This window comes from Sylvia atricapilla, chromosome 3 (genome assembly GCF_009819655.1).
Source record: "Sylvia atricapilla isolate bSylAtr1 chromosome 3, bSylAtr1.pri, whole genome shotgun sequence".
Taxonomy (NCBI): Eukaryota; Metazoa; Chordata; class Aves; order Passeriformes; family Sylviidae; genus Sylvia; species Sylvia atricapilla.
The window spans coordinates 82,341,780-82,369,205 of NC_089142.1; the positions used below are offsets into that span (position 1 = coordinate 82,341,780).

The 27,426-nt window shown below is 43.3% G+C and overlaps 1 protein-coding gene across 1 annotated transcript; it reads right to left on the bottom strand.

The window, feature by feature from the left end:
• Nucleotides 1-475: 475 nt before the first annotated feature.
• On the bottom strand, nt 476-21,905 carry MRPS18A (mitochondrial ribosomal protein S18A). The gene is made up of 6 exons (XM_066315980.1): nt 21,770-21,905; nt 21,568-21,599; nt 18,034-18,138; nt 10,201-10,324; nt 9,325-9,391; nt 476-660 (listed from the first exon to the last, which is right to left on the bottom strand). Exons 1-6 carry the CDS (start codon nt 21,867-21,869, stop codon nt 516-518), a joined length of 573 nt encoding a protein of 190 aa, XP_066172077.1. The 5' UTR covers nt 21,870-21,905; the 3' UTR covers nt 476-515.
• Between the last annotated feature and the right edge of the window lie 5,521 nt (nt 21,906-27,426).

A 27,426-nucleotide genomic window follows, 5' to 3' on the forward strand; every position in this document is an offset into this window, starting at 1 on the left:
TTTGCCACTGCCACAGGTGTTCTGCTGCAAATTATGGAAAGTACAGATGATAATAATAAAAAAATTACGTTCAGCAGTCATTTAAAAATTCTGTTACTCCTGAGAAAATACAGTGCTGCAGAGAGATTTTTCTTCCATTTGTGTCACAGGTACAAAAGCACAATGAGGCAAATCTGAAACACACGTTAATGGGGAAACACCACTCACTGCTGGGAAAAGAAAGAAACATCCTTTCCCAAACCCATTTGTGGAACATAAAGAAACAAAAGCCTTCAGATCCTTTCTGCCTTTGAGGTAGAAGTCTTTGCCCCTCGCTTTCGTCAAATCATCCTGCACACTGAACTTTGCTTTGATGGCTCTTGTATTCACCTAGAGGAAGAGATCACAGCTGGACACAATATAGAGTACTAAGGACAATTTTTGATTAAGAAAATTGGATGTATTGACAAACTTGGAAAAAAAACCCCAGCAGAACATGTGGAAAACATGTTTATTGACTATGCCAGTTCTGGCCACTAGTGGTTAAAACAGAGAGGCTTTTGTGTATATTTGACGTTATCCTTCAGCAAAGGGTGTCCGACTGGAAAGGGCTTTTTGCACCACTTAGGGCCCCTCTTCCAAATGGGTTTTGCAGATCTGATGGGCCAGCGGGTCAGGTACCTGTCAGAACAACATAAACACAGTTCAGTTTGAGACTGATCACTAAGCAAATGTTCCAGCTGAAGCAGAAGCAAGGCACTATAGGCTTTGCCTCCCTAACATGCCTCTTTGTAAAAGGAACAACGATGAGCAGAGCTCCCTCAACTCAGAAGGGACCATTGGAAAGCAGATTTTGTTTGTTTTGGAATTTCTAAGCTCATCTCTCTACTGAACCCACTGGCACCTGCTTGACTTCCAGTTCCACAAAACAAATCAGGTGTAGTCTCCAGGCTGCTGGCAAGTTGTCCACCTGCAGCTAAACTGGAGTGCCAAATCCCTGTATTGCAACTAAGTCCAAGACTGAATGAATCCAGCCTCTAGGGGAAATGTTATTTCAACAGCTGGTCTCAATACGGTAAACTAATTACAAAGGCTAAATTCTGTGAGAAAACTTCTAAAGACGAATAAATTTACTTTGGGGACATAATTAGTTATTACTTCTGCATGGAATGGGTTTCTGGCCTAGTTTTGTATTTTTATATGTCCAAATTTGCTCTAGTGTTCTCTGTACAATACTATTGCAGCTTGCTAGTGCAGGAAGTCAGCACCTACAGTGTAAGAGGTATTGAAAAGGAATTATCATCACAACTACAAATCTCTGTGAAGAGCAGTGTCTGGCAAATATCCTCTGTTTTTTACCATTTGAAGTTTTAGACTTGGCTTTGCAAACAGGCAGGGGATTTCAGGTCCAGAATCAGTTACTGGAAACCTTACCCTGTGGCTGGGTGGCCTGGAGTTTTGTTAGGCTTTAAATCTTTTGCTACCAGTAGAGAGGGGAATAGAGGTCCTTAGAGAAAGAGGAGTCTTTTCAGACAATAAAGATCCAAAGTAAAACCTTAACATAATCTGCACAAACAATGCTCCAACAAATTAGAATTTGGAACAGACTGATAAACTTTGTCCAGCGATGTTTGCATGCCTCTGTTGAGTAATCCCATGGTCTTAATGTAACCTCAATCACTCATCCCTCCCACAAAAAGCTTTCTTACCTTTGACTTGCATCGTGCAAATTTGAGATATTAAGAACTTTGGACAGAGACCATGCAATACATTTGTTTGAAGGCATTTGGCACATTCCTGAGAAATACAAAGAAAGCCTCCTATGCCAGGCAGCTACAGACTGTGTAACAGCAGCCCATTTAGCACTTTTCTTCCTCAATACTCCCTAACAGCACAAACTGAGAAATGAATCATTTGTGGAGCTTTCCACCTCTGAAATCAAACCACTTCCAAAATGCTTTGCTTTAAGGAGTTTATGACAGTTAAAACACCTAGAAGCAAAAGCAGGAGGGGTCTGGGTGATGACACACAGCAAGATACAGCCACTTGTTCTCCTACATGTGCATTAAACTCATCCCTTCTGACCTGTAATTCTATGCTAGTGCATTAGTGGAATCCCCTACATAACAGCATCGGGGCAGAAGTAGGAGAGACTTTCCTGTCTCTAATTTCACATGCAAGGGGAGTTTGGAGAGACCAAATGCATGTCCCCAGTTTGGAATCTGGCAAAGTACCATGGCAATGCAGCTCCTTTGGGAGAAGCTGTCGGGGTATTAGATGGGCACATGGGCTAGGTCCTCCTTTTCCTATTTCCCTTGCTGCAAGGGGGGTGCCATAGCACAAATTTTGGTACTGCAAGACTACACTTACAGAAAAGGAAGGGGAAAAAAAAATCCCAAATTGTTTTAATGCATCAATATGCCAAGTGCAATTCTAGTCACGTGTCCACATGATTACGGGAAAGTGTTCCTGTGATAATAAATGATCTCACTGGGAGAGAAGTGAATGTGTGAATGTGAGATACACATCAATGCTGTATGCAGGTTTAGACAGACAGTGGCTTTTTAAGAAATCCCTCTGTTTCTGTGTGGGGGCTGGAAGTGCACACCCCAATTCTGCATAGGAAGGAGGATTTAGTAATGGCCTGATTTTAAAGCTTTTGTTATTTCTCTTTTGAGCAGGTCTAATCCAGCCCTCTGGTCCAGGCTTTTGGCTTCCTTTGGGGACTGCAGGCTGGGGCTTTTCATTGTTAGCTGAAACAGACATTTGGACGCTTTCCCTTCCTGGAGCACATTTGCTTTTAGGGCTTTTAATACTTGCTTTGTCCCAAACTCAAACTTGTCCCATTTTGTTTGGTGCCTATTTTTTTTTTTTTTTTACCTTGATTCAGCAGTGCAAAAGCCTGATGCCTGGGAGCAGTCAGTCTACAAACTTCCTTCTCCTCTTTGACTAACTCTATTTCCTATGATTTCACAGATCTGTTTTTTGTTTTTTTGTTTTTCTGTGAGTAAAACAATCCACAAAACTCCTGTAGGAGAGCTTCAAAGCCCAGCACACAGGACTTCCCTGCAAACTCTGCCATCCATGTAGGGTAGGGTACACCCTTTTCTAGCCAAGTCTCCCTACTTTTCATTGTGTCCAACAAGGTTTGTCCTGGGAAGTTTTTATAATCACCTACAAACATACACTGGCACAGTCTGAATTTTCTCAAGGAGCTGAAGGCTGTCAAGACAGACCCTTCAGGTAGATGCCAAATGCTGCTGGTCAGCAGTGTCCTAACCTGTCACCTCAGTGTGCAGAGCTCCCACTCTGGGCAAAGTGGGACAGAACTGCCAGTCCTCGGAACTGTGACTCTCCTCGGGGCTCTGCCTGCGCCCTTCAGTATGGTAGGGTCCTGAGCAAGAACAAGAATTCCTAGGCTCCAAGTGCAGAAATGAGTAGTCTGGATAAAATGTGATAGGAACCCTGATCGGATTTCCCGAATTGGGAAATTGTGGGAAAAGGCAAGATATAAGCAGGATGGAAACAACTATGGTTAGTTCATCTGCAGTCATTTTAATAGTCTAAATTCTCTGTAGCATGTGGAAGTGTGTTTTCATGGATTCTATTTGGTGGGCATGCCTTCCCACTTGGAGGCTGCCATTTAATACCAAGGAGTGGGCTCAAGGCTTCCACGGGTAAGGGAAATGGAAAACCACAATCCTGTACACAGCTCAAGCAAAGGCCACGTTGGTACAGTTCAAGTCTGAACTTCTGAACCCTCACTGAATTTTTTCAATATGCCTTTTGTTTGGATTAAGAGCAGAAGGCAGAGGGCTACAGACTGCAGGAAGCACTTGATCAAAGTGCTGGCGAGACTGCCTCCTCCCTGCCACATCCCTTCCCATGACACCTCTTGGCTTTGCTCACCTGCAGCCGCTCTGGCTCTTTGCTTTTGAATACACATGCTATGCACAACATCAGTTTCCATGCAGATGAGAGGAACCACGTGCTGCTGGAGTGAAATGCTGATAGTAGGGAAACCAGATTCTGCTCCCAGGGACAAGAGGTATCCACAGAGCCTGAGAACTTTGTAATTCATGAGGAATTTGTAGGGAGCCTACCTCTTGCTTAACACAGAGCAATCCCTCCTGTTCAGGTGATGGGGGAGGGATTGACTTGGATGCTATCTGTGCCAAGTTATGCTCTTCCAGTAGGAAGCTGGAAAAAGAGTGGCACTCAGTGGTACTCAGAAACAAGTACTTCATAATCTTACAGCACCTCTTGCTGACAGACCCCAGAGTCAGGGAACCTGTGATATTCCCCTAGTCCTTTTGGATAGGAAACAACTTCACAGTGTTGCATTTTAACCAATACTTTGGATCTGCCAGAAGAACATGAGTGCTATGTTCATATTAAAAGAGCATCTAGATGCTGGCATGAATTCAGAAACTGTTCTGGATAGACTGTTAGTCCACATTTTCCATGCAAAAACTTCCATGTTGAAAAGAAAACTGCTGAGCTATTCAGGTTTCCATTACTGAAAGTAAGAAGTCTGACCTACAGCTAAGCTTGACTGTCTCCCAAATGGTTCTGCTGTGTGGTGGCCTGCACACATGACTCTGGAGTATAGGACCAGTCTGTCACCCCTAAACAATGCTGGTGAAATCCCTTAGAACTTCCTCAGCCTCACAGGCTAGTGCAAATATTTTGTTGCTGCAGCACTTAACTGGAACATGCCAGGCTGGAGCATGAACAAATGCAGAAGTAACAGCAGGAAGTTTTGGAAGGGAGAATACAGGCTTGAGGATGAGGGAACAATCCTTGGCTGCAAGACAAATTTGCTTGTGGAATGATCCCCTGGCAAGGGTGAAAGGCCCAGACTGGGCCAAACATGAAGAAAATGAACTGTAGGGAATAATTCTGCATTGACAGGGTAAACTTCATTTGTTTTCAATGTCCAACTTCTGCAGACAAATGATACATAAGAGAAGGTGAGGACATGAGACTCAAGAGTTCATGGATGATGTGGGTTACTCCCATAGCCATTTCTTCAAAAGAACTATAGCTAGTAAAGCAGTTAAGTGGTTACATTCAGGAGGTATCACTGTCAAATCAGGCAGAAAGCAAAAAGGCAAAGAACTGAAGTCCAAGAAATGAGAAATATTATGGCAAGTCTCACCTGGACAGTGTCTCAATTGCAGGGGATAGAAGAGGAAGATGTGGAATGCTTCCCAGTTGAATTCTAACCATCAGGCATTCTTACACATCTCCTACCACCCCCAGGACCACAACACTTAGCATTCCATTTCCAAGTTATGCCTTCTTCTGCAGTTCCCAATCTCCTCCTCTTTGTTACATAACATCATGGATGAATATTCCATACTATGCTAGACAGCTGTATGACCAAGCACAAGGCAGGATCTGCAGGTCAGATGTTCTCAAAGCATTCTGCTCTTCTTGAATTCCAGTAGTGGAAACAGGATAAGGAGATGGAGTGGGTAGAGGAAGGCCAGCTGCCAAATGATCCAGTGCAAAGCAGGGAAGTCCTTATCTCTTTGCAGAGAAATCTGGGGCATGTAGAAGGGAACGTCCAAAGTTCGTACAATTGAGACAGTACAACTAGTTCAGAAAACAGAGCAGGAATTCTGCTTTTTGAAAAACATTATTGAATAAGCACCAGAAGAGCACCTTCTTGAGAGGCAGAGGGGTTCTGCATAATAAATCCACCTTCACAACATTAAATCAATGGCATGTCAGCACCCCTGACCCTTGTTAAAACAAGGCAGTTTGCTGATAGTTCCATATGGTGGCATGATACCTTTTAACCCCAGCTAGGTGCTAGCCAGTGCGTACCAGACTCTTTGGATTTGAAGCAGGCTCACTTTAATCAGGGTGACTGTGACATGGGCCAAACATTCAGGCCAAGACAGCCACAACTGCAGTAAAAATAATACATTAATGCAGCTCCTCAGTCCTTTATATACTTCCTTTGTACCTTTGCCCAGGAGCTGTGGAATTCCTCCCATGTAGCCGACGTGTTGTAGTGTCACACCTGTACACTGTCTAAGGGACACATCATTTTCCCATGAGGCCCATTTGTCCCTCTTTCAGCAACAAATGAAGCTGCTCTCAAAAATACTGAGACAGCCTTGGAAGAAACCTGGCCACACGGAGCACCAGCCAGAATTTTGCCAGATAGGAAAAAAAGTGAAAAGGACTGCTCATCCAAATGAAGTAATCTGCCAGACTTCAGCCAGGCCAGGGTTGCTACTCTCAGTCCACATGTGGTAATTCAATGCTCAGGTCTCTATTATGGCAGAGGCACTGGGCTCTGACTCCCACCTCACATTAAGTGATGAATCTCCTTCAGTCACAGATAGTGTGAGTGGAATAATTCCTAAGGCTGTCTTAGGCGTCCATCCTGTCATTCCAGCAGCTGATGGTGTAGTAGTATGTTAAGAACTCTTCCATGAGCAAAACATTCTTCAGCTCAGTGTAAGATGGCAGGCAGTTCCTAGACACTACAAATTCCCACAGAAGTGTGTGAGGTAACATCTGGAGAAGACAGTGATTTCTCAGAAGCCCTTCCTTTATAAAAATGAAAACTTTCTCTATTCAGGATAAAGAGACAGACAACAGATTGCTTACATTATCTGTGTTTCTGTCATCTGTGTTTCTGTCTTGGAAAAGCTTTAACAAGGGGCCCAAGCATAACTATGAGGCATCTCAGTTGCTCCCTGTTGTCATTCCCAGGGCTATAGCAGCAGTGCAGAAAGGCACTGCTACCTCTCATCTAAGCAGAGTGGAAAAGATAGCTAGAACAGCCAATACAGTGATCTCAAAAAGATATGAAGCTTGAAGATCTAGAAAATACATCACTTAACTGTGTAATGCACTGCCTGCTATAATAGGCTCTCTTTAGATCCTGTTGATCCCTTCTTGAACTGGCACTTACAAACCCAGTAGACATAAACACAATCAAGGAACAAGCTAAGTCAGGTGAATAGGCTTGATATTACATGTTTAGAGGATGACCCAGACATGTTCTGATGGCACTGAACAAGGCAGCTTGTTCCACTCCAAAGTTCAATCCCACTTCTGCCCCTTTTCTTCCCTGTCAGCTCACTGGCATTTGGCAGCACCACAGGTTGAGTGCTTCCCAAGTTACTGCAGACTTAAAGGAAGCTTTGGAACCAAGTACAGAGGCAAAGACAAGGTAAGTTTGGACAAGTCATTTATGTGGGAAACTTCTGATAAGACCTCTGGCTTTATTCCCAAAATAAGTACCAGCTAAATGACTTCAGTCATTCAGCATGTAGGTGCACTTCAGGCTAGAGGAAGGAAGCAATTTGTAACTCCTGCCTTATGCCATGCCAGTTACTGCTCCAGAGAGCAACGGGGGAAGTACAGTTGTGGGTTCACAGTGTCAAAACTCGTGCAGAATGGCCAAGATTTTCCAAGGCTCCAACACACAGAGCTTTACCCTTCCAGCAGGCTGAGGAGACAGCATCATGAGGGACCAGAACACTCCTGAAGTACTCCTGCATTTTATCTTCGCTCTTGGCACTCCTTTGTGCAGTGTCAGCCCCACCAATAAAACTTTCAATCCCCTTTCTTGATCCTATTCTCTGTTCTCCGCCTGAAGTCTGCCTACTTCAACGCTACCCCATATCCTCAGCAAACAGCTCTGCTCTCTTTTTCTAAATTGCTTCCACTGGGCCTGCTACATTCCCTCTTTGGAAGAGAAAAACAAGGGTAGTGTAGGGAGGGGCTAGCAATGCAGTAATCTCCAATTTAATTAATTTAGAGGTGTAGCACACCTACTTGCATGTAGAATGTATCCGGAGGTATTAATTCTTTGTTCTTACTAAAGGTCTAAAGAACAATTTGTAAGAGTCAGGGCACCAGATCTGGAGTCCTGGTGTGATTCCAGCAAGATACTGCATTTACCATTTCCAGTCTCAACCTGCTATTCAGGGTTGCAATGTGAATGCTAACAAGATAATGTCCTCCACCCCACAGCTGCCAGATAAGACACAGATACTAAAGAATCTCCAAGACTTGTAAGACACAAGGAAGAAGTTATTACAGCTGAAGTATCTGATGGCTACAGGGCTGGATCAAACATAGAGTCCCCTAATTTGGCCCTCACTGATACCCATTATGCGGCCTGCCAGCATTTCCAAGAGCCTCTCTCAAATCTCCACTGTAGAGTCAGACCTGAAATGCAGGTCTCCAGCCATCCTCAGCCTTGCAGTCCAAGCTCTCCCAGGGACAGCCCCATGGCCTCTGGTAACCCCAGGGTTTGCTAATGCGAGGTTCGTCCACCGCTCCGCCATCCCCATGGAAACAGAGTGTGAGGTTATAAACAGGGGATTAGCACCTCCAAGTGCCCAGCACAGAGCAGGAGGCGGCTGCAGGATTCCCTTCACCCACCAAAGGCCAGGGGCCATTCCGGTGGGAGAGGGGAAAGAGACTCGGGTTGCATAGGAAGGGCAGGCAGAGGGCAAATCGCTGACTGGAGGAAAGTGGGATGGGGCAGAAGGTAACAGGCCTGTGATGGGCCCCTGCTGGCTGCTCGGCCCCCCCTCCCCCTTCACTACTGCTATCACTGCCTGGGCACCCTCCTGCTCTTGGGGGCTAAAAAGGCTAAGAGAGAAGGGACTGCTCAGCCTAAAGGAAAGGTTCAGTGAGGTCTTACCAATGTTTGCAAGTACCTGAAGGGATGGTGTAAAGAAGAGAGGGGCGGGCTCTCCCCAGTCACTGGTGCTCAGTGACAGGACGAGAGGCAATGGAAACAAAAAAGAAATTCTGTGTGAATGTAAGAGAACACTGTCTTGTATGAGGCTGGTTCCCTGGAACAAACCGCCCTCAGAAGAATCTAGGGAAGGTCTATCCTTGGATATACTCAAAACCTGGCTGGACATAGCTCTGAGTAAGCTGCTTTAGGTGACTCTGCTTAAGTGGGGAGCTTGGACTAGACAATCTTCAGAGGCCTCTTCCAACCTCAGCTACTCTATAGTGGAGTAGCTACTAGACAGAGCTTCTCACTCCATCTGTGGCATCCTCTTGTGACTGCCTTACTGATTGTTAGTGATGAGGAGGTGAGCACAGCTAAGGAAGGGCAGGCAGACTCTAACATGTGTGGCAGTTTTAATCTTGTGTGAATAAATGGTTCATATGAGATACAACTTGTCCTTAAAAGACTGCCAAGAGAGTATCGTGACAGATCTTCTCCAAAATGCTGAGTATGTTTTATGAACCCTGCTGCCTGAGGCATTTCTCACCCAGTTGTAAGGAACTGCTTTTCCCTTTCCAATTTAATCCTGAAAAAGAGAAATGTGGAAAGACAAGACTATTCACCTGTTCAGCTTGGGTTTCTTGGGAATATGCCCTTCAGGAAGTGGAGGCCTGTGGTTTGGCAACAAACCTGAAACAGAAAAAGATGTGAGAATATTTTGCAGTGTCTCTTTGCTTCTGTTGCATTCAGAAGTCATATTACACCTCATAAGCCAGGCAACCGAGGTCACTACTGGGACAGCACAACAAAAGCTCAAGTACAGTAGAAAGGGTGTTTTATCTTCAGTCACTGCTGAACCTGCACCACAGCTAGAGAAGCTGGGAAGTTGTGCTGGCTATAGGGAGGAAATACACTCCAAAGACACTGTCACTTGGGCTCATCACAGAGGCTTTTACAGAGGACACAGGGCACTGGTGTCCAATCAGATTCCATGTCCAGGGTGGAAAATCTGACTATTAAAAATTTCAGTCCATTTAACTTGGATACAACTCAGGTACCAGGCATAAAGATCAGCACAATACTCTTGACTGTTCAACCAGGGTCCCACTCTCAGGGAAAAGTAAAAAAGTCATCATATGGCAGATGTCAGAGTTGCATGTTACTAATGGAGTAGGTCAAGCTTAGGTGAATCAAGTTATTTCAGAAGCAGGTGTTTAATCATTAGTTACTGGAGACTGAGCCACTTCCCAGATCTTTCTGCAATGCTCGTCTCATCTACAGGAATAATGTCTGCTGTCAAGGCAGGAGTCAGAACACAGAGAAAGCAGAACAAGTAGTCTCTGTTCCATCACCCTGACCCAGCACTTGGACCGTAACAAGTTTGCTGGGTGACTGGATAATGACATCCCATTGAGCTATACCAACTGGGCAGGAGACCCCTCTCAAGCAGTTCAGCAGGTACCCTACAGTCAGGGGTTATCACTGGCAGAGCTGTGTACCTGCACGGTGAGCCATCTGCACACAGACAGCAACCTTCTTGTGCTCCTCCAAGCAGAGGCCTGTGACCCTTCGTGGCAGCATCCCTCCATCTGAACGGATAAACTGACTCAGCAGCAAGACATCCTGAGGGAGAGAGAAGGGCAAAACCATCAGTGCCCCAGCCACCTTCACTGCTGTGACTTCAGGTGTTGTGCTGAGCCCTGCGTTGAGGCTCAAAACAAATGATTGCTCCCTACGCATTTTGTCTGCAGCTTGACAACAAGTAGCTTTTGCTTGCTGTCACTGCCTGCCAGCTTAGCTTAGTAAGGTCACTCAGATGGTTTGAGTCTTCCTCTGACTTCACTAGTGTAAACACATGATGTCATCTGCAATCCCTGCTCCTTCACTGTTTCACTACTTGCTCCAAGATTCTTGCTAAGATAATGTGTCCTAGGTACTCAGGCAGAGTTACACAAGACCTACAGATGGATATTGTTTACACAACTCGAAATGCCATCACAGCTGCTGTCCTAAAGTTCACAGATATGTTAGAGCACCTCTGACCCCCTCCTTGTTCCCTCAGAGCAGGACTGTTCTCTACAATCTACTCCTCAAACTTTTATCTAATTTCCCATGGTGGAGCATCCTGCAGGTCTCTCTGGAGGGGTGGAGAACAGGGAAATGGTCCAAGATCTTGCGTGATGACGCTTTATGTAAGAAAAGAATATGTGCTGATGAGTAAGGACTAATAGGATAAATTGCTGCACTTATTCCTTCAATTGTGCGTGCGTTAGGTGAGGCTGTGACAGTCACGGTGGATGAAAGGAGCACTTGAAGCATGCTGAGGGCCTGTTTGTGATTCAAGAACCATTTAGACTATGCTGCTGTTGACCTTTACAATTAAAAACTCTAGAAATGTAAAGCAGCCCTTTTAATAAAAACAAAATTAAAGGGATCTCTAGGATCAGATAGTATCACAGGGCTGGAATGACAAATTTTTAAACACAGCAGCAACAGCTGTTGCACAAGCGTCCCATTAACTGTACACAGTACAACAGCCCAGGATTCAGATCCATGCTCTCCATTTCCACACACGACACCAGTGCAAAGATACCCCTCAGGCCAATATAAGCAGGCACCCTTGACATCCTGACATCAGCATAAGTTGGCCAAGAGGACCTCCAGAGACTTTGCACTTGTTTTTTCCCCCTTCTGTTGACAGACTTGTTGCTGGTTAAGAGTTTACTTCTCCATGGCTCTTGTAAGTATATTCCTAGTTGAGGCAGCAGGGCCATGCAGAGGCTGCCTGCAAGCTGAGGGGTCCTGCCAGTGAGTGTCCAGACAGCGAGTTCAAACCAGGCATGGCAGAACTTTGCACCCCCCAGCCAGGGCAACAGACAAGAACAAAGAATACTTGTTGCTTTTCATGTTGGGTGACCCTGACTGCCTGTTCACAGATTCACAGACCTGCTCCTACCCCCCATCCTTGCTCTTTAACTAAGAGCTCCCTGGAGCATTCCTACCTTCATTTACTGGCCTTGCAAAAGCAAATAATCACGAGTGAATATAAAGTGAGTATTCAGAAAGAGTTCATCCCCTCCCTAGCCCTGCTGGCCACTCTCTGATGCAGCTCAGGATAGAACTGGGTTTCTGGCATGTGAGTGCACATTACTGGATCATGTCCAACCCCCCATCCACCAGCACCCCCAAGTCCTTCTCCCCAGGGCTGCTCTCCATCTGTTCATCCCCAGCCTGTCTTGATACTGGGGGCTGCACTGACTCAGGTGCAGCTCTTTGCGCATACTCTTGTTAAAACTGCACAAAATTCTCATAGGCCCACCTCTTGACCTTGTCCAGATTCCTCTGGATGGCATCCTGCCCCTCAGGTGTGTCATCTGCAAACCTGACAAAGGTGCACTCAATCCCTTTGCCTATGTCATTAATGAAAGTACTAAATAGAACTGGTCCCCAATAAGGATCCCTGATGTACACCACTTGTCACTGATGTCTACCAGTCTCTGAGCATTTACCACAACTCTCTGGATGTGACTATCCAACCAACTCCTTATGCATCTAAGAGTCCAGCTATTGAGTCTATCTCTCTACAATTTAGAAAGAAACATACTGTGGGGACTAAAGTAAAAAGCTTTACAGAAGTCCAGATAAATGACATCTGAAGCCCTTCCCTTGTTCAGTGATGGAGTCACTCCATCACTGAAGGCCACTGGGTTTGTCAGGCAAGACCTGCCCTTGGTGAAGCCTTGTTGGCTGTATCAAATCTTCTCCCTGTCATCCATGTTGCTTAGCACAGCTTCTAGGGGGATGTTCCGTGATCTTCCTAGGCACAGAGGAAAGGCTAATAGATCAGTAGTTCTCAGGTTCCTGCCTTCTACCCTTATTAAAAATGGATTCCAGTCACCTGGGACAAAATGTTGGTTACAAGTGTTATACACAAAATGTTGAGGTTTTTAATTTGTTTGGGGGTTTTGTGGTTTGGTTTTGTCCTTCCCGCTCCCCACCCCAAAACAATAGCATCCTCATTACTATCACATAACATGCAGCTTCCCTCTTCCCATAACTGGCTTTCTTTCTGCATCCACTTGCCTGCAGTGAACACATTCAGACTGATTTTCAGATCCAGCTCCTTTGAAAACATGGCATGTCACATATGCTCAGTGACATTTAGACACTGACTTTAATGTCTCCCTGATATGGAATGACTTACCAGGCACCCTACAGAACGATGCTGTATCCAAAGAATGAGAAAAGCCCAGCTGAGCAACTAGCAGCATGTTCCTGGGAGGCCATCAATGGCTAAAAGGGAAGCAGAGTGTCCCTCAGCCCAGCTAAAACATGGCCCTGCCAAGGAGAACAGTAACCAGGGGACCAGATGGTGCCAGCTACACTGGTAGAAACTGGATGGAGGCCAGCCAACAGTCTAAGGGCACTGACTTTTGACCACTCCTGAAATACACTGGATGGGATTCAGGAAACTAGAGCAAGACTTCATCCCCCTTTTTCCTCTTCTTTAGCTGTCTGGATCTTCAAATCACCCAACAACTCAATTTGCCATTTAGCACATAACACTTCCCTAAGTGAAATAGGGCTGTTCAGCTCCAAGTGCCTACAAAAACTTGCAAGACTTTGCTACTAGGCTGCTGCATTACTCTGTGGAGAAGAGGAAGAAGAGAGCTGATGGCAAGTTTGAGGCAGTTTCAGTCTTTGCAGCCATGAAAGTCTAAGTAGGCCACACACTCTTGTGAAGGGTGTGTGTGTGGTCCAAGTGATTTCTCATATTACCACCACACCTCATGGAGTCACAGGCTTGTTATCAAGTGTTTCCATGCAAAGGGGGGTGGTGGGAAGCAAATGGAGATAATATTTTTTTTCTCCCTGTGGGGAAAAAAAAAAAAAATCAAGAAAATCTGTTTCTCTGTTATCATCTCTGACCAACAGTGTCACCAACTGACCAACACCCTGGTGTGGCAGTCATTTCTTGACTGAAATCATCAGTCAAGTCCCAGCTGCTACAGCTCCAAATTAGAGTCACGCTGCTTGGCTTAAAATGCTGCACACTTGACCAAAGGTTGGTCTGTTTCTGAAGATTCCCCACAGTTAAGAGGCCAGGTGCCTCTCCCAGAGTATTCACACAGATGTATCTTACCACTGGGAGAAGGCAGACAGGTACAGCCAACTTCATGGGGCAGCTGTGAAGGGAAGTGAACAAGTACGTGGAGCGGTCAAATTAAAAAATATGTCTGGCAAGTTCTCACGGTACCGTCATGTTCCATGAAATTCACATTTTGTGCTAGTGGACAGCCAAGCCTGTAACCGTGGATTTGCTTTAATCACTGGACAGTTCCCATGAGGCTGGACCCAGATTCCCACCCCTGTAATCTGCAGCATTTGATGAAAACAACTTGGACTGAATTAATCTAGGGCTAATAGGCAAAGCTTGCGGTTCAGTTTCCCCTAACTGTTGCCAAAGCAAGATGACATATTTACTGCCTACTCAAACTAATGATGTTTGAAGTGGATAAGGAGGGGAAACGAAAAACAAGTTTAGCCTCCACTTCTAAAAGAGCTGGACAAACTTGCTAGATGGAGCACTGTATACCGCACATTCTTGTTAATAGATGGTAACTAAAATGCAGAGGCACCTGCATCTTAATGTCTGCAGGCACTTTGAAAAGCAAGATCCTTGACTGACGTGTGATTTATTAAAACTCTGATTTACCACAAGAACAGTTCTATCTGTGCAGCCAAATTACTACTGGGCTGTATCAGACAAGTCTGCCTGTCATTATTTCCAGTTATACAAAAGTCTAGTTTTTCCTTTCTCCCTTACTCCTGGGAGCTCTACCCCATTCTCCATGCATTTTGTAACAGAATTGTGGGTTTCAATCCAGTTGCAGCCATACAATGACCAAAAAAAATTATATCCAATGGATATGAAAAAACATCAACTGAGATCTCAATTTCACTGGACAAACACACACGCAGATCACAAACTGTGGGAATTTATATCTTAAGCTCCGTTATCCTGAGCCACAGCAGAGGATCAGGATTGAACTGGCAAAGACTACTGCAGCCCTCTGCACCATAGCTGAGGCAGGTTGGAATCATGACCTGCTAGTGCTCACAATGCCTGTTCAGTTGATTAATGACTTTGGAGACACTGGTCCCCCAGTTCTCTGTCAGCCAGAGCAACTCATTATGCCACTACTTTAGACTGTGCTAGTTGCACATGACAAAAGAAAAGTCCTGTGAGGTCATATTACTCAACTCCCTCAGGGGCTAATTCAACACTTCCCTTTTCATAGTGCCTCATTCAGTCCAATTACAAGCGTCCCAAGCAAAAAAGCTCACACTTTCCCTTCTGTGCAACCGACTGATCTCAGCTTATCAATCTCAAAGGAACCACCATCTATTCCAATCTCTCACCAAGCTCAGCTTATAAATTACGCTGTATGGACTAGGCCATATCTTTAACAAAAATAGCTGGTCTCAATTTACCCACATTTAGGACAATTAACTATCAGTGAGAAAATGGTCCCACTGTCAAATTGCCCACAGAGTTAAATGCCTGCACTTTTGTACTTAAGCATCTCAAGATTCTGCTGCTCATCATGGCTACAACAAAGAATAAAACAGCAGAGACTGCTTTAGTGTAGAAAAGGGAGATTTTTATTCACCTTAACATTTAAAATCTTGAATAACTGACTAGAACAAAGCATTCTAAAACATAAGGGACTTACACAACCAGAGAAGTGGTATGGTCCAGAACTCAAACTTCTCCTAGTTCTCATTGGCCCCACAGAGGGAAGCTTTTAAATATGAGGTAACAAACTTCTACAATTCCAAAATACCACTTCACACTGCTCTCTTTAGCTTTTTGTCCAGAAGGAGTATTGGATATATCCACTGATACACATGCATTCAGAATCTATGTGACAGCTGAGATGGACACGTTCCTAGATTGTCTCTTAGCATCACAATTTCTTAGAAATGATCTTAGCAATGATTCTCAAGACTGGCTACAGAATCTATCTTCACATTTAGTTTTATCTTGCCTCCTTACTGAACAGTAGAAATCAGGATCTAAGAATCAAAGTGAAATGTGGAAGAAAACTTGTAACTTAGTTCACTCCACAAACACATGTAAACCTCATGTTTCACACTGTCTGTTGTGACCAATTTCTAATCTTCGAATTCAGACTCTACAGAATCACATTGTCTAAAACTTCTTTGGTTTTTGATGGATTATCTCTCCAGATACTCACTGCAGTCTTGGAAGTAGGAACTGAGTCTATGTAAGTCTATATATAAATTTCCAAGATGTAATTCACTGCCATAACTTATTTCATCCCTGAACATCAGTTTATAGTTTCTCAAGGGTTGTTAATGTGTGACTCATGGAATGCTTTCTGTAAATCTCTAGAATTACCCAGTTTAATGATGCTGTTTACTTCTTGCATTTAAAAGTCACATAAAATGATATGAACCTTAAAAAAGTATTTTCCAGAGCAAGTAACTAGTTGGTTTTGATCACAACACAATTCAGCAACAGTGAAAAAGAATTGCAAGGAATCTCTGCATTTGAACATGTGCAACACAAAACAGACATGAGCTGGTTTTGTAGTACTTTAGAAACCTTAATGGTATTTGTTATTTCACCAAATTTATTATAATCTGCAAATTCATTGTATTTCCAGGTTTCACATGCTGTTGGGGAAATCAGGCCAGAAAACACTAAATAATCCCTTGCCCCCAACTTATTTCACTGTTTAATATAGCACCCAACCTGAGTAAGCATCACTGACAACACTGGATTCTAAATGCCTCCATTTCTGCAACACATGCTTTAAAAGACACTAAACATATTTCATTTACACCTCATATCTGTTGTTTCACTTGTCTGGAGTAACTGCAAGTATTTTATCTGGTACTATTGCTGTACTCACATTCTTCATAATTCATGAGTCTTAATTAGTCCTATCCAACAAGCTATTTGCTTTTACTCGTAGCTAACGCCTTTTATTGAGAATTTGCAACATTTTGTTTACCAATCAGTAATCACCAGCATCATTCTACTTCCTCTCTTATCTACTTAGTGTTTCACTTGCTGTTTTCAAACCATTTGGTGATTCTCTAGGATTTTTTATCATGCCTTAAAAAAAAATCCTATGAGTGAAGTAATAGATTTGTTAGCTAATTCTTTCAAGACCTTGAGGCAACATACAATCCTGGTCTCTACCTAATTCAATGCTTAAGTTACTTCAGTGTTTATTTTTCCCTGTATTTTACATTTGCTGATTGCCATCAATATAGAGATATTAAAACATAATTCTTCCTTTGCATGTGTGCACTACGACTACACACAAGCAGCTCAGTCATTTTGCAACCAGTGTGGCTTTCAGTCCCTTCTGCTTTCATTAATGGCCTTTCTCACAAACATTTCTTTTTCCCCGATGTATTTGTATCCCCCTCTCTAATCCTATTGACATTAGCTTATTCTGAGTTTTCTGTTGCCTTATCTTAGTAACAGCATGTTCCTGTCTGGTTTTCTTCTTTTCTAATTCCAGTGCTGGGTTTTGAGCATGCAAGGGGGGAACTTAGTCCTTTTGTAAACTCTGTGTTTGCATGACCTCTTGTAAAGTTACATTCTGCATCTGCTATATCACGCTTCTTATTCGTGACTGTTGTGCTTTTGTTTTATAAAGGACACAGGATTTCCTTCCCATAGTCTAGGTTTTGTGTTAGTTATCCCCTCATTAGTTAATAAACTTCACATTAGTATTTCCTGCAAAATGCTTCAATAAAATCTGTTTTTTCTCTTGCAAGGTAAGTAAAAATGTATGCTCTCCTTCATACTCATGAAGAGTTTTACATGCTGTATGAAACAGTTATTAACTTAATGGACAAGGACAAATAAGAAATCATAGTGCTTGAAGCCATATAATTGACCTAGTCAAGTCTTCTGGCCTTTATGGAGCTAGACCTGTATCCACTGACTAAATGCTACCTTCCTGTTTTGGTTCTCTGGGAAGTGCAATTGTGAAAGGCAGCTAGGCACAGAAGAGCTGTATGGCTTTCTCAGATCAGATGGCCATGTGAGTAATTCCATATCTCCTGTTTGATACAAGCTTATCCTTTTTCCCAGGAACACCGTCAAGCCAAGGCAAACAATTACTGTGTACGAGACTCTTGCTGCACCCAAGAGAAGCAGAGCTGGAGTTAAGTATTTTTCCTACACCCAAGAAAAGATGAGAGGGGCAGGCTGTGGGGTAGATAGATCTGAGACAATACTTGTCTAGCAGTGAGGATTGGGGGAATTCCTTCATTAAACTTACCACATAATCATACTTATGCTTCAGGTTCCAGCGACAGATGGGACACTGGCCAGAGGGGTTTGGTGGAGGTGGTGCTTCAGCATCCTCTATAATTTTCCCTTCAATCTAGGAAAAAAATTCAAAGCATCAGGCACAGCTTACAGGTCTCCCTGCACCTGTGACTCAAGGAATACATTTTATCAAGTCCACTCTACATTGACCAGTTCTGTGTGGATGTAAGGGGAGCAGTATCTGCATCATTCAACTCAGTTTTATACAGATACAACAAGCCCTTTGGTATGCTTATGCCACAGACTATGGGGATAAGGACAACTTCAAAGGGCATAGAAAACCCTTTGGCAAATTCTTGCGTATGTTTCTCTAAATGTAAGCTAGTTGACAGTCAGTATGAAGTTCTCATATTCACCTGAATTCCATTTATTGCAGTACTCTTTTGAACCACCATGCCCTGAAAGCGTAGAGGACCTTTAGCCAAAAGCCTTAAAATAACAATTTTACTGGGAATATGAGAATGTCACAGAATAGCGTATGCATGTTATAGTTGAAAACATGCAGGGGCTTGCTGGATTATAAATCACCAGCAGGGAAAACTCTGAGAAAAATTTCAATTTAAGAAAGGATAGTTAGGAAATGTCTCTGGGGCTTGCAGATTTATTTTATAATACCAATAACTTATCCAATTTAATTCTCTGCACAGTTCTTTTATGAGATTATAAAACTGTCTTTCCTACATCACTATCAAATTTTTTGACAAGTAACATGTAAAGAGATGCACAAGGTGTGTAAAGGAAGAACTTGACTAATCATAGATGTGTTAGAAATACAAAGTCTATCTACATGTGCACTTGTCTTTTTTCTCTTTTTTGTGGACTTACTAATGGAAGCAAGAGCTATCTCAAATTGCACCCTAATAAACAGAAGAGACAATAAAACTAAGCTACTTTTTTCCTCCAAGATATTTTATAGAGTTTTCTCTGGTCAAATTAAGATTAAAAGCAGATTCTGAACACCAACTGTCAGCCTCAAAGGGTGAGAACATCAGAGCTTGCCTGGATGGAATGCAAGGTTACTTTTAAGAAACCATCAGGTTCTGTGCCTGAAAATCTGGGAAGAGAAAAGCATGACCTTTCCTGTAAGTGTGCACAGAAAGCTGGCATCCAGCTGAACCCCCCGGACTATTTTATATGCCAGATTTCAGCCTTTCTGATGATGAAATGGAAACAGGTAAGATACCTGTAGTTTAAGCATCTCAGTACCTCAGACAGAATTGTCAATTTTTAAGAAAGATTCCTTCCTCCACAAGTACAACAGCCAGTTTTACAAAAACAAATACTTAACTATGAATATAAGATGTAGGCCAGTATCTAAGTTTTTTATTAATCAGTAAAGTTATTTTCAGGGAAGCTGGTGCATCTAGTCTTGATTCTTGCCACTCTGGCTTCAGACTGTACTAGGACTGTAATTCCATCTTGGAAATAAATAAAGATTCAGAATGCTACGTCAATTTTTCTTGAGATAAATTTCAGTGTACAAGTTTTGGCAATTATTTCCCAGCTGCTGAGGACTTTGATACTGTTAATCCACTCAGTTGCTATTTTTCTGTTAAACAACTGAGAGGGAGCGCAGGGGCTCTACATTTTCAGTATGCTGACGAAATCTGTATTTCTCTGGGATTTATTAATCAGTTCACATCAAACACTTCCTTCAATACCGATTAAAAATGAGGACACAGAAAGATGAGCAGGGAAAGATGGATTCAGGGAAAACTGATGTAGAATTGTCAGGATAAATAGAGTGACCAACAGATACACTGAGAAACATATCAGGCCTTTGGTTTGTCAATTTACACCATTTCTGACGTTTTTCCTCATCTAGGGGCACTGATGGATTCCAGACTGATGCTAGGATATTACACAGCAAATATATCCAGATCTCCAGAAAGAGCTGTTTTCATAAAGGGCTCTGCTAATGTAATGCTTACTTTTTCTACTTCAAGCCTCAGTTAATGTTTTGGACTTTTGAGAATATAATTTACATCTCCTTTGAAACTGATTGAGTGCAAAATGCAGCAATGCACTGACTGTTTTATTGGTGTGCACACTTCCCTCTTCTTTCAGTTAAAACAACTTCAGATCACACCTGCAAGCTCTTCAGGTTTCTGGGCAAAGACTAATAGTTTGGCATTTGAAGGCAAGAAATAGATACTTTCCATCATACCTACTGTCACATCTTAAACTTATTTTTTGTTGACAGTCTTATGACATCTTGCTAACTGCCATATATTTTAGATATGCAGCATCAATTACAGTAAGTTATCTGCTCCATGCAGGTTTCAGACATTACAACATCCACTTACACAAATACAACAAAACTTTCAACAAAATATATTTCTGAGAAAAATACTTATAGAGTTTCAAAGGCATGAACAAGCAAGTTTTTTCTGTTTCATTAACAAGCAAAACAGTCAATCCCCTTCTTATTATTTATGTATATATAGGTTAACATTAAAATGCACCCTCCTCTAGCTATTCCTAAATTTCTCCTTCACACTCCTCATCTTTTATATATATCAAAATATCTGTGTTATGTCTCACCAGCCAAGGCATATAGTGCTACTGCCATATCCAATGTGAGCAGACTAAGGCAATCTCCTTTCCTAGTCAATAATTTCAGTGCTTGTAAAAAATGACAATTTTTTTGATAAGAGTATAACAGATTACATGGTGCTAATTAGGCAAAAAATCTAATTTTACTGCTTTAATATTTTCCTTCATGTCTTAAAGTTTAGCTAAGAAGATGCTCTTCTTTATCAGTTAATTCAGAACTTCTGTTTCATTTTCAGGAGCAGTCTTCCTTTAGTATCTAAGGTCTAAGGTCTTCCTTTAAAGACACCCCTCTCAAGTAATTTTTTTTTTTTTTAACCACGTGTGTTGTAAGACAGAAGCTTTGTATCACCTGAAGTCAGTGTAGCACACACTGTGGTCAACAAACACAACACGGATCGAAGGCATGAGATGTGTGTGGCATGTGAGTGGCACAGACAAGTCGTGCAATGCCACACTGAACTGCCACCGCAGGATGAAGTGACAAAGCCACTGGCAATCCTCCCCTCTGCCTGCCCACACTCATGCCGATGCCAAATGGCACCAGATTAGGAAACGAACTCGTCTTAAGTATAGCCTCTAGTGTCTTAGATCCTGAATGCCGCTGGTCAGGGATTGCGACTTTACCCGGGCAGCGGCGAGGGGACTGGTGCTCACGAGTGGCTCTGACTGGAGGCACCTGTCACCAGCAACAGGGTGATGATCCTCTTCTTCCGCAGCCAAACCCTCCACTGCCCACCTGCACTCGCTACAAACTCCTACCTTGGCTCTGCCATCGCACCCTGAGAGGTCTTTCAAGTAGAAAAGCGTCCCGTCCCGTTTTTTCCCTTTCTTTACTTGTTGTGGTACAGGGCACGGACACACGCATGGCTGAAGGAGGGAGAAGCCCCGGCAAAGGCAGCTACCAAGGAAAAGGGGTGCAGAGACTTACTGTGGTCGTGTTGCCTTCAGTCACCTCCACGACTGCAAAAGAAAAAAGAGACGGGAACCGAGCATGAAACCCATACAGCCTGAGAGAAACAGCATTTAGGGCGGTAGTGGAAGAGGGCGAATTACAGCGACCGCAACCATCTGTCCGAGACAGCCGCGAGGCAACGGGGCGCGGGGCCGAGCGGAGCCCCCTCCGGACTCACCCTGGCGGAGGGCTCGGGCCGGCGGCGCGGCCCAGCGGCTGCCCAGGAGCCCGGAGAAGATCCGCCGCAGCCCCCCGCGCAGCAGGCTGGGCGCCGCCATCTTGCCGGGGGCGGCGCTGCCGTCACGGCGCTTCCGCCGGCGGGGGGCGGCGCTGCCGCCGCCGTTTCGGGGCGCGTCCCCCGGCCCTGGCGATCCAGGGGCGGAGAGGGGTTGCGGCGGCGTGTTCTTCGCCACTGGTTCTCGTCGGAATTCTTTTCGTTTGTTTCTTTTAAGTTTACTGTGGTTGGTACTGGCCTTGGGGTTTCCTGGGTTTTTTTGTTGGGTTTTTGTTTGTTTGTTTGGTAATTTTTGGTTGGGTTTGTTGTTGTGGTGGTGGTTGTTCTGTTGTTTGTTTGTTTAGGGTTTTTTTGTTGGTTGGTTGCTTTGTTTGGGAGCTTGGTCTTTTGGCAGTCGTATCAGCTTGCGCTCACAGCATCACAGATTCAGCCAGCTTGGAAAAGACCTCTGAAGGTCATCGAGTCCATCCCATGACTGAAAACGGTGCCACGGGAACTAGACAGTGGCACTGAGTCCACATCCAGTCTTTCCTTGGACACCTCCAGGGATGGTGACTCCACCACCTCCCCGGGTGGACATTCCAAAGTCGAATCACCCTTTCTGTAGAGGAATTCCTCCAGCTGTCCAACCTGAACCTCCCTTGGCACAGGCTGAGGCCGTGTCCTTGTCCTGGCACTGGTTTCCAGGGAGAAGAGGCCGATCCCCGCCTGGCGACAGCCTCTTCTTGGGAGCTGTAGAGAAAGACAAGGTCTTCCCTGAGCTTCCTCTTGTCCAGCCTAATCACCCTCAGCTCCCTCAGCCATTCCTTACAGGACTTGAGCTCCAGACCCTTCACCAGCCCCACTGCCCTTCTCTTGACACACTCCAGCACTTCAGTGTCCTTGCAGTGGGGGGCCCAGAACTGGGCACAGCACTCGAGGTCTGGCCTCGCCAGTGCCGAGTACGGGGGGACAATCCCGGCCCTGGTCCTGCTGGCCACACCAGTGCTGATACAGGCCAGGTGCTGTTTGCCGCCTTGGCTACCTGGGCATGCGCTGGCTCATGTTTAGGAGGATGGAGGTAAATCTAGAGGTACTGGTGCCTTTGTGTCTTAGACTCCTGCCATAGCTCCTGAATCTCCTAGGTCTCCAGTGGGGGAAGGCTGAGAGGTAGTTTTACTTGAACTCCATGGCTCCTCTGTTTGGATGGGCTCTGGAGTGCCTCCTGCATCAAGGTTTCAAGCCAGCTGTGGGCTTTTGTTTCAAACACCCGTGTCACATCTGTATGTTCCAGGGATCCTGAGGTTCCTGCCTGTTCCTGCAGTGCTTTATGGGTTTCATCAGGTGACAATTTGAAGCAGTGTGTTGCCAGGCTGTAACTCTTGTAAACAGTCAGTCTAGTTCAAAGACTTTCCATTTTTGTTTTAATATTGCTTGCCTTTGACAGTATGAAGGGTGCTGAGAGATCACTTTTCCCATCATCTTTCTTAGCATATGTCATCACTTGATTTCTTACACCTGCCTTTGGTGGTGGGTAGCCTAGAGGTGCTTGCTCAGACCCACATAGTCCTCTGGGATTTCAGATACCAACAAACAATTTGTCTTAGATGATAATGGTGCATCATCATGAAGAGCGTACTTGAGTTGAACTGTACTTAAGAGCAAAGGTCATTCATGGAGTTTCTCCAAGTGCTTGTTTGTTTTCTGTCATTTCAACTCTTTAAAAAAATCCAGAAAGTGAAAACTAACAGAGTAAATTAAGATCACTTGTGAGTCATGCACACTGATGGACATTCATGCTATTCTGTTTCATCAGTGGTCAACAGTGCTCATCAAAGATCTTCTGCATGTTTTTCTGAGTTTGTATTTAAAATATGGTGCAAAATGTAAACTGCAACATAAATGTAAAATTTATTGTAAAGAATAATTTGATCTTCCTGTCACAGGAGGTCCTTCCATCTCCTCCTCTTGTGTGTTACATTTGGTTCTTGTTACAGTCTACCATGCAAATCTCTTTCTGTCGCAGGTCTAAGCTCTCAAGTCTGGGGCTTTCCAAAGAAGTGGGAATGAAGGCAGGGCTTCCATCCAAACTCTTGTGCTTTATGCCAAGCAGTGAAAGCAGGGCCATCCCATTTATTCAGAGAACAAATTGAGTAAGAATGTTTGCCGGAAGAGACCTCTTCCTCGCTAACTGCTTTATGCTATACCATGATTTCTAGAAGCAGGATGATTTTCAACTTGTCCAAAAGCTTAAACATAAGAGCCAAACAAAATATTTACTGCCATCCAGTCTGGGAATGATTTCCTTATGTGGAGAAGGAACATTGCTGGGCACAGTGGTGTAGTGAAGTCACAATTTTATGAGTTGGTTGTTGGTTTTTTTCTTTATAAAGTGAGTTTTATCCTAGGGAAAGAAACAACAGAAGAGCTTATTCAATGGCTTAAATAAAATAGTTTCTTCTGTTAGCTTTGTTGCCTCTTGTGATTGGGAAAACTTAAGAGATGGCTCTCTTTTATGGGATGGAAATCAACAGTTGATAAGTGTGGTGCTAGCTCATCATGGTAAAGTTAAGTAGACAGAGGATTAGTGGCTGCTCCCAAAATTTCTCCATGTCATGGGACTTTGGCAGCAGATGCTTAAGCAGCAGTGTGGCTTTTGGTCAGACAGAAAGAGACCAGTGACATGGTGATAGTTCAAATGCAGTAAGTACTCCACTTGCTTGCCTCATCTTCAAATAAATGCTGTCTCTAAAGGAGTTTAAGTGACAAATAATTTAGTGCAAAGAAGGAAGAGCGTTGCATTCTTAAAAACCTGCATGCTTGGCTTGAGCGATTTGTCTCCTGAGGATTATTTTTTGTCTTGTGAATATTTCTACAACTGTTAGTAGTGCAGACCATCGAGTCCCACAGAGAAAAATAAAGCATGTGCCAATTTGAGTTGAAGCCCATAATCTATTTCCAAATTTGGAATTTTGACATATTTCTGATTTCTTGCAGATAATTTTTGCATGTGTTTATTTCATCAAGCCCTTGTGTTCAGGGAAGAAGAAGTATAGCCCTGAATACCATGTCCCTGTACATGAGAGAAAAGAAAGTGATTTTCTTTCTGTAAACTGGTTCAGCCGTGGTCTGTGATTTGTCAGCACTGTGGTGGGTCATCCAGTTTAGATAGAACTGGACGTTTCCAAGGAGCAGAACAGGATGTCACTGGCTGTTGAAGAATTAGTCCTTTTCCTTTCAAATAAAAATTAAACCTGTGCTCCCAAATATGGGTCTGGTCAGGAGCAAGGAAGTACCTTATTTTAATTGAGAAACTTATGCCCTAACTGCTCATGTCCTCGAGAGATTTTATGAGACTGTTCTCAAAGAAATTGTATTCTCTTGTTTGAGCTGCTTTGGGATTATGCATTGTAGATGTTCTGTAAGGGTCCATTTTTCTTTTCATACTAATTTGTGTTATGTTCTTGTCTGAAAATGGACTGTGTTTTGTTATTTTTCTTGTTTCTTGTGATGTATTAGTGTATCTGCTTCCATCTACAAAGAAACTTTTCTGGTCCTGTGAGCCTTTTCTGGTCCACTGGATGTTACTGGATGACATGTATATTTGCTCCAGAGCCTTACCCATGCAAATAGCTTCTGAAGGCCGAGGCTGTTCCAACCAAACATGATTAAAAGTCATAGGAATCAAGATGGAAAAAGCTATTAGGTCAAGTAGTTCCCACACGCACCCCCAGGACCAGTGCAGGTTTGTTTCCAATGGTACATTCTTGGTGCTTTCCAGAAGGGGTCAGTGCAGGTCAGCGCTCTCTTTGCATCCAACAGCCCTTCCCCCTTCTTGAAAAATTAAGAAACCTGAATCTGGTTACAAGTAGGTTGCAAAACGTCTAGATATCCTGTTGAAGTCTATAATTTGATGTTGGGTGATCAAAAGCAGAAGAAATGTGTTCAAATCCAACAATTAATCATCTAGGATTTTAAGTGAGGAAAATTAGTGAGCTCTTCAAAATTACTTGTTAGACATGTACATACATTACATATGTTACAGATCCTAAGAACTTAGTTCTGGGGATACTCGGCTGTAATGAGAGAGAAATATTCACAGGTTTATCCTGTTGGTAGTCCATACTTAGAAAGCAATATTGCTATAATGTTTTATAGTTACATGAACAAAAACCTGCAAAACTCAAAATTCTCATTATAAAAGACAAACGTGACAAAAAATGTCATAAGTCTCAAGAAGGGAAGAGAATAACAATCATCCTGCACCAAAATACAGTTCATCCTACTCAGCCACTAAGCTACAGGAATGTCCTTAAAGATTGTCCAGTGTAACGAGTCCTTTAGGGCATGGAGGCTCCTGCAGGGTTCATCACATGTGCATCAGGTGTCTGTCTGGTCAAGAGTTGCCACATCTCATCAGCTGTAAAGGCTGGCCCATTCCACACCACAACCATGTACCCCAAATACCTGCATCCATGAAGAAGTGACAGCCAGCTTCTAAAATGACTTTAGAGGGTGGAGGAGAATGACATTGGGAAAAAAATTAATAGTTGGAAGTGTGAAGGGGGATGAAAGGTGGCTGGATATGGTAAGAAGGAAATGCTGCAAAGAGAGCAGAGAGAGATGGCACTCGGGTAGAACAACAAGTGACTCACTTGAATATAACTTGTTTATATTTTTAAGGTTTTCTTATTCTCCCAGTGGATATGGCTATTTTTCAAAGTAAAATAACCAAGAAATAATTTCATTACGTTTCCTTCCAAGATTTCAAGCTAAGTGTAAACAAGAAAAATCCAGTGGGAAAATTAATCCAACTTCCTTTTGCAAGAGCATTTCAGTTCTGTTTCTCCCCACACCACACTCCTTATGCATTTTCACTGCTACTGTTCTTATACCCAGTATCTGTGGCATTGCTGACGCCAGCTAAAATACCTCAGTGATGGTATTTATTAGAGGGAGAAGACTTTAGGATCACTCAAAATTACTTCTGATATAGAAATTATAAGTTCTGAGCTTCTCAATGTTTAAAAAATACCGATGACTTTTGATGCTCTGGGAATGTTCCATAGGGCAAGTCAAAATGATGGAAAACAACGGAACCACTTTGCCCTGGAAATTAATATTTGGGCTGCATGGAAGAATCATAAGGAACAAAAACTCTGTAACAGCACTATGCCAATCAGACCGGCAAACTTCCAAAGCTTTAATTTTTCCAGATGTTAAGTGCCTTGATTTTCCAACCCAGGTGAAGAAGGGACTTCAGAAAAACAGGCAATAAAAAACCATTAAATTTGTAATGGTTGGCTGGCATTAAGATCACTGCATTGCTAAGTGTTCAGATACCAGTGTTCTGAAACACAAGCAGTCTTAATTTCCATTATATGAAATCAGAGGCTTTATCTGAGACATAAATCAAGATACATTTTATAAGTTTTAAAATACATTTGTATGTTTTTATAATAAAAATATTGCTTCTTCAGATGTTTCCAGGCTGCGCTGTAACAAATGCTGTGTCTGCCTTCTACAACAGAGATGCTTTTAAATGGCCAGGGTGAGCAGGAAGAGACTGAAGTCCTCTGGTTCATTCACATTAGGAGAGCCCTGGGGTGGTCTTTCACTGG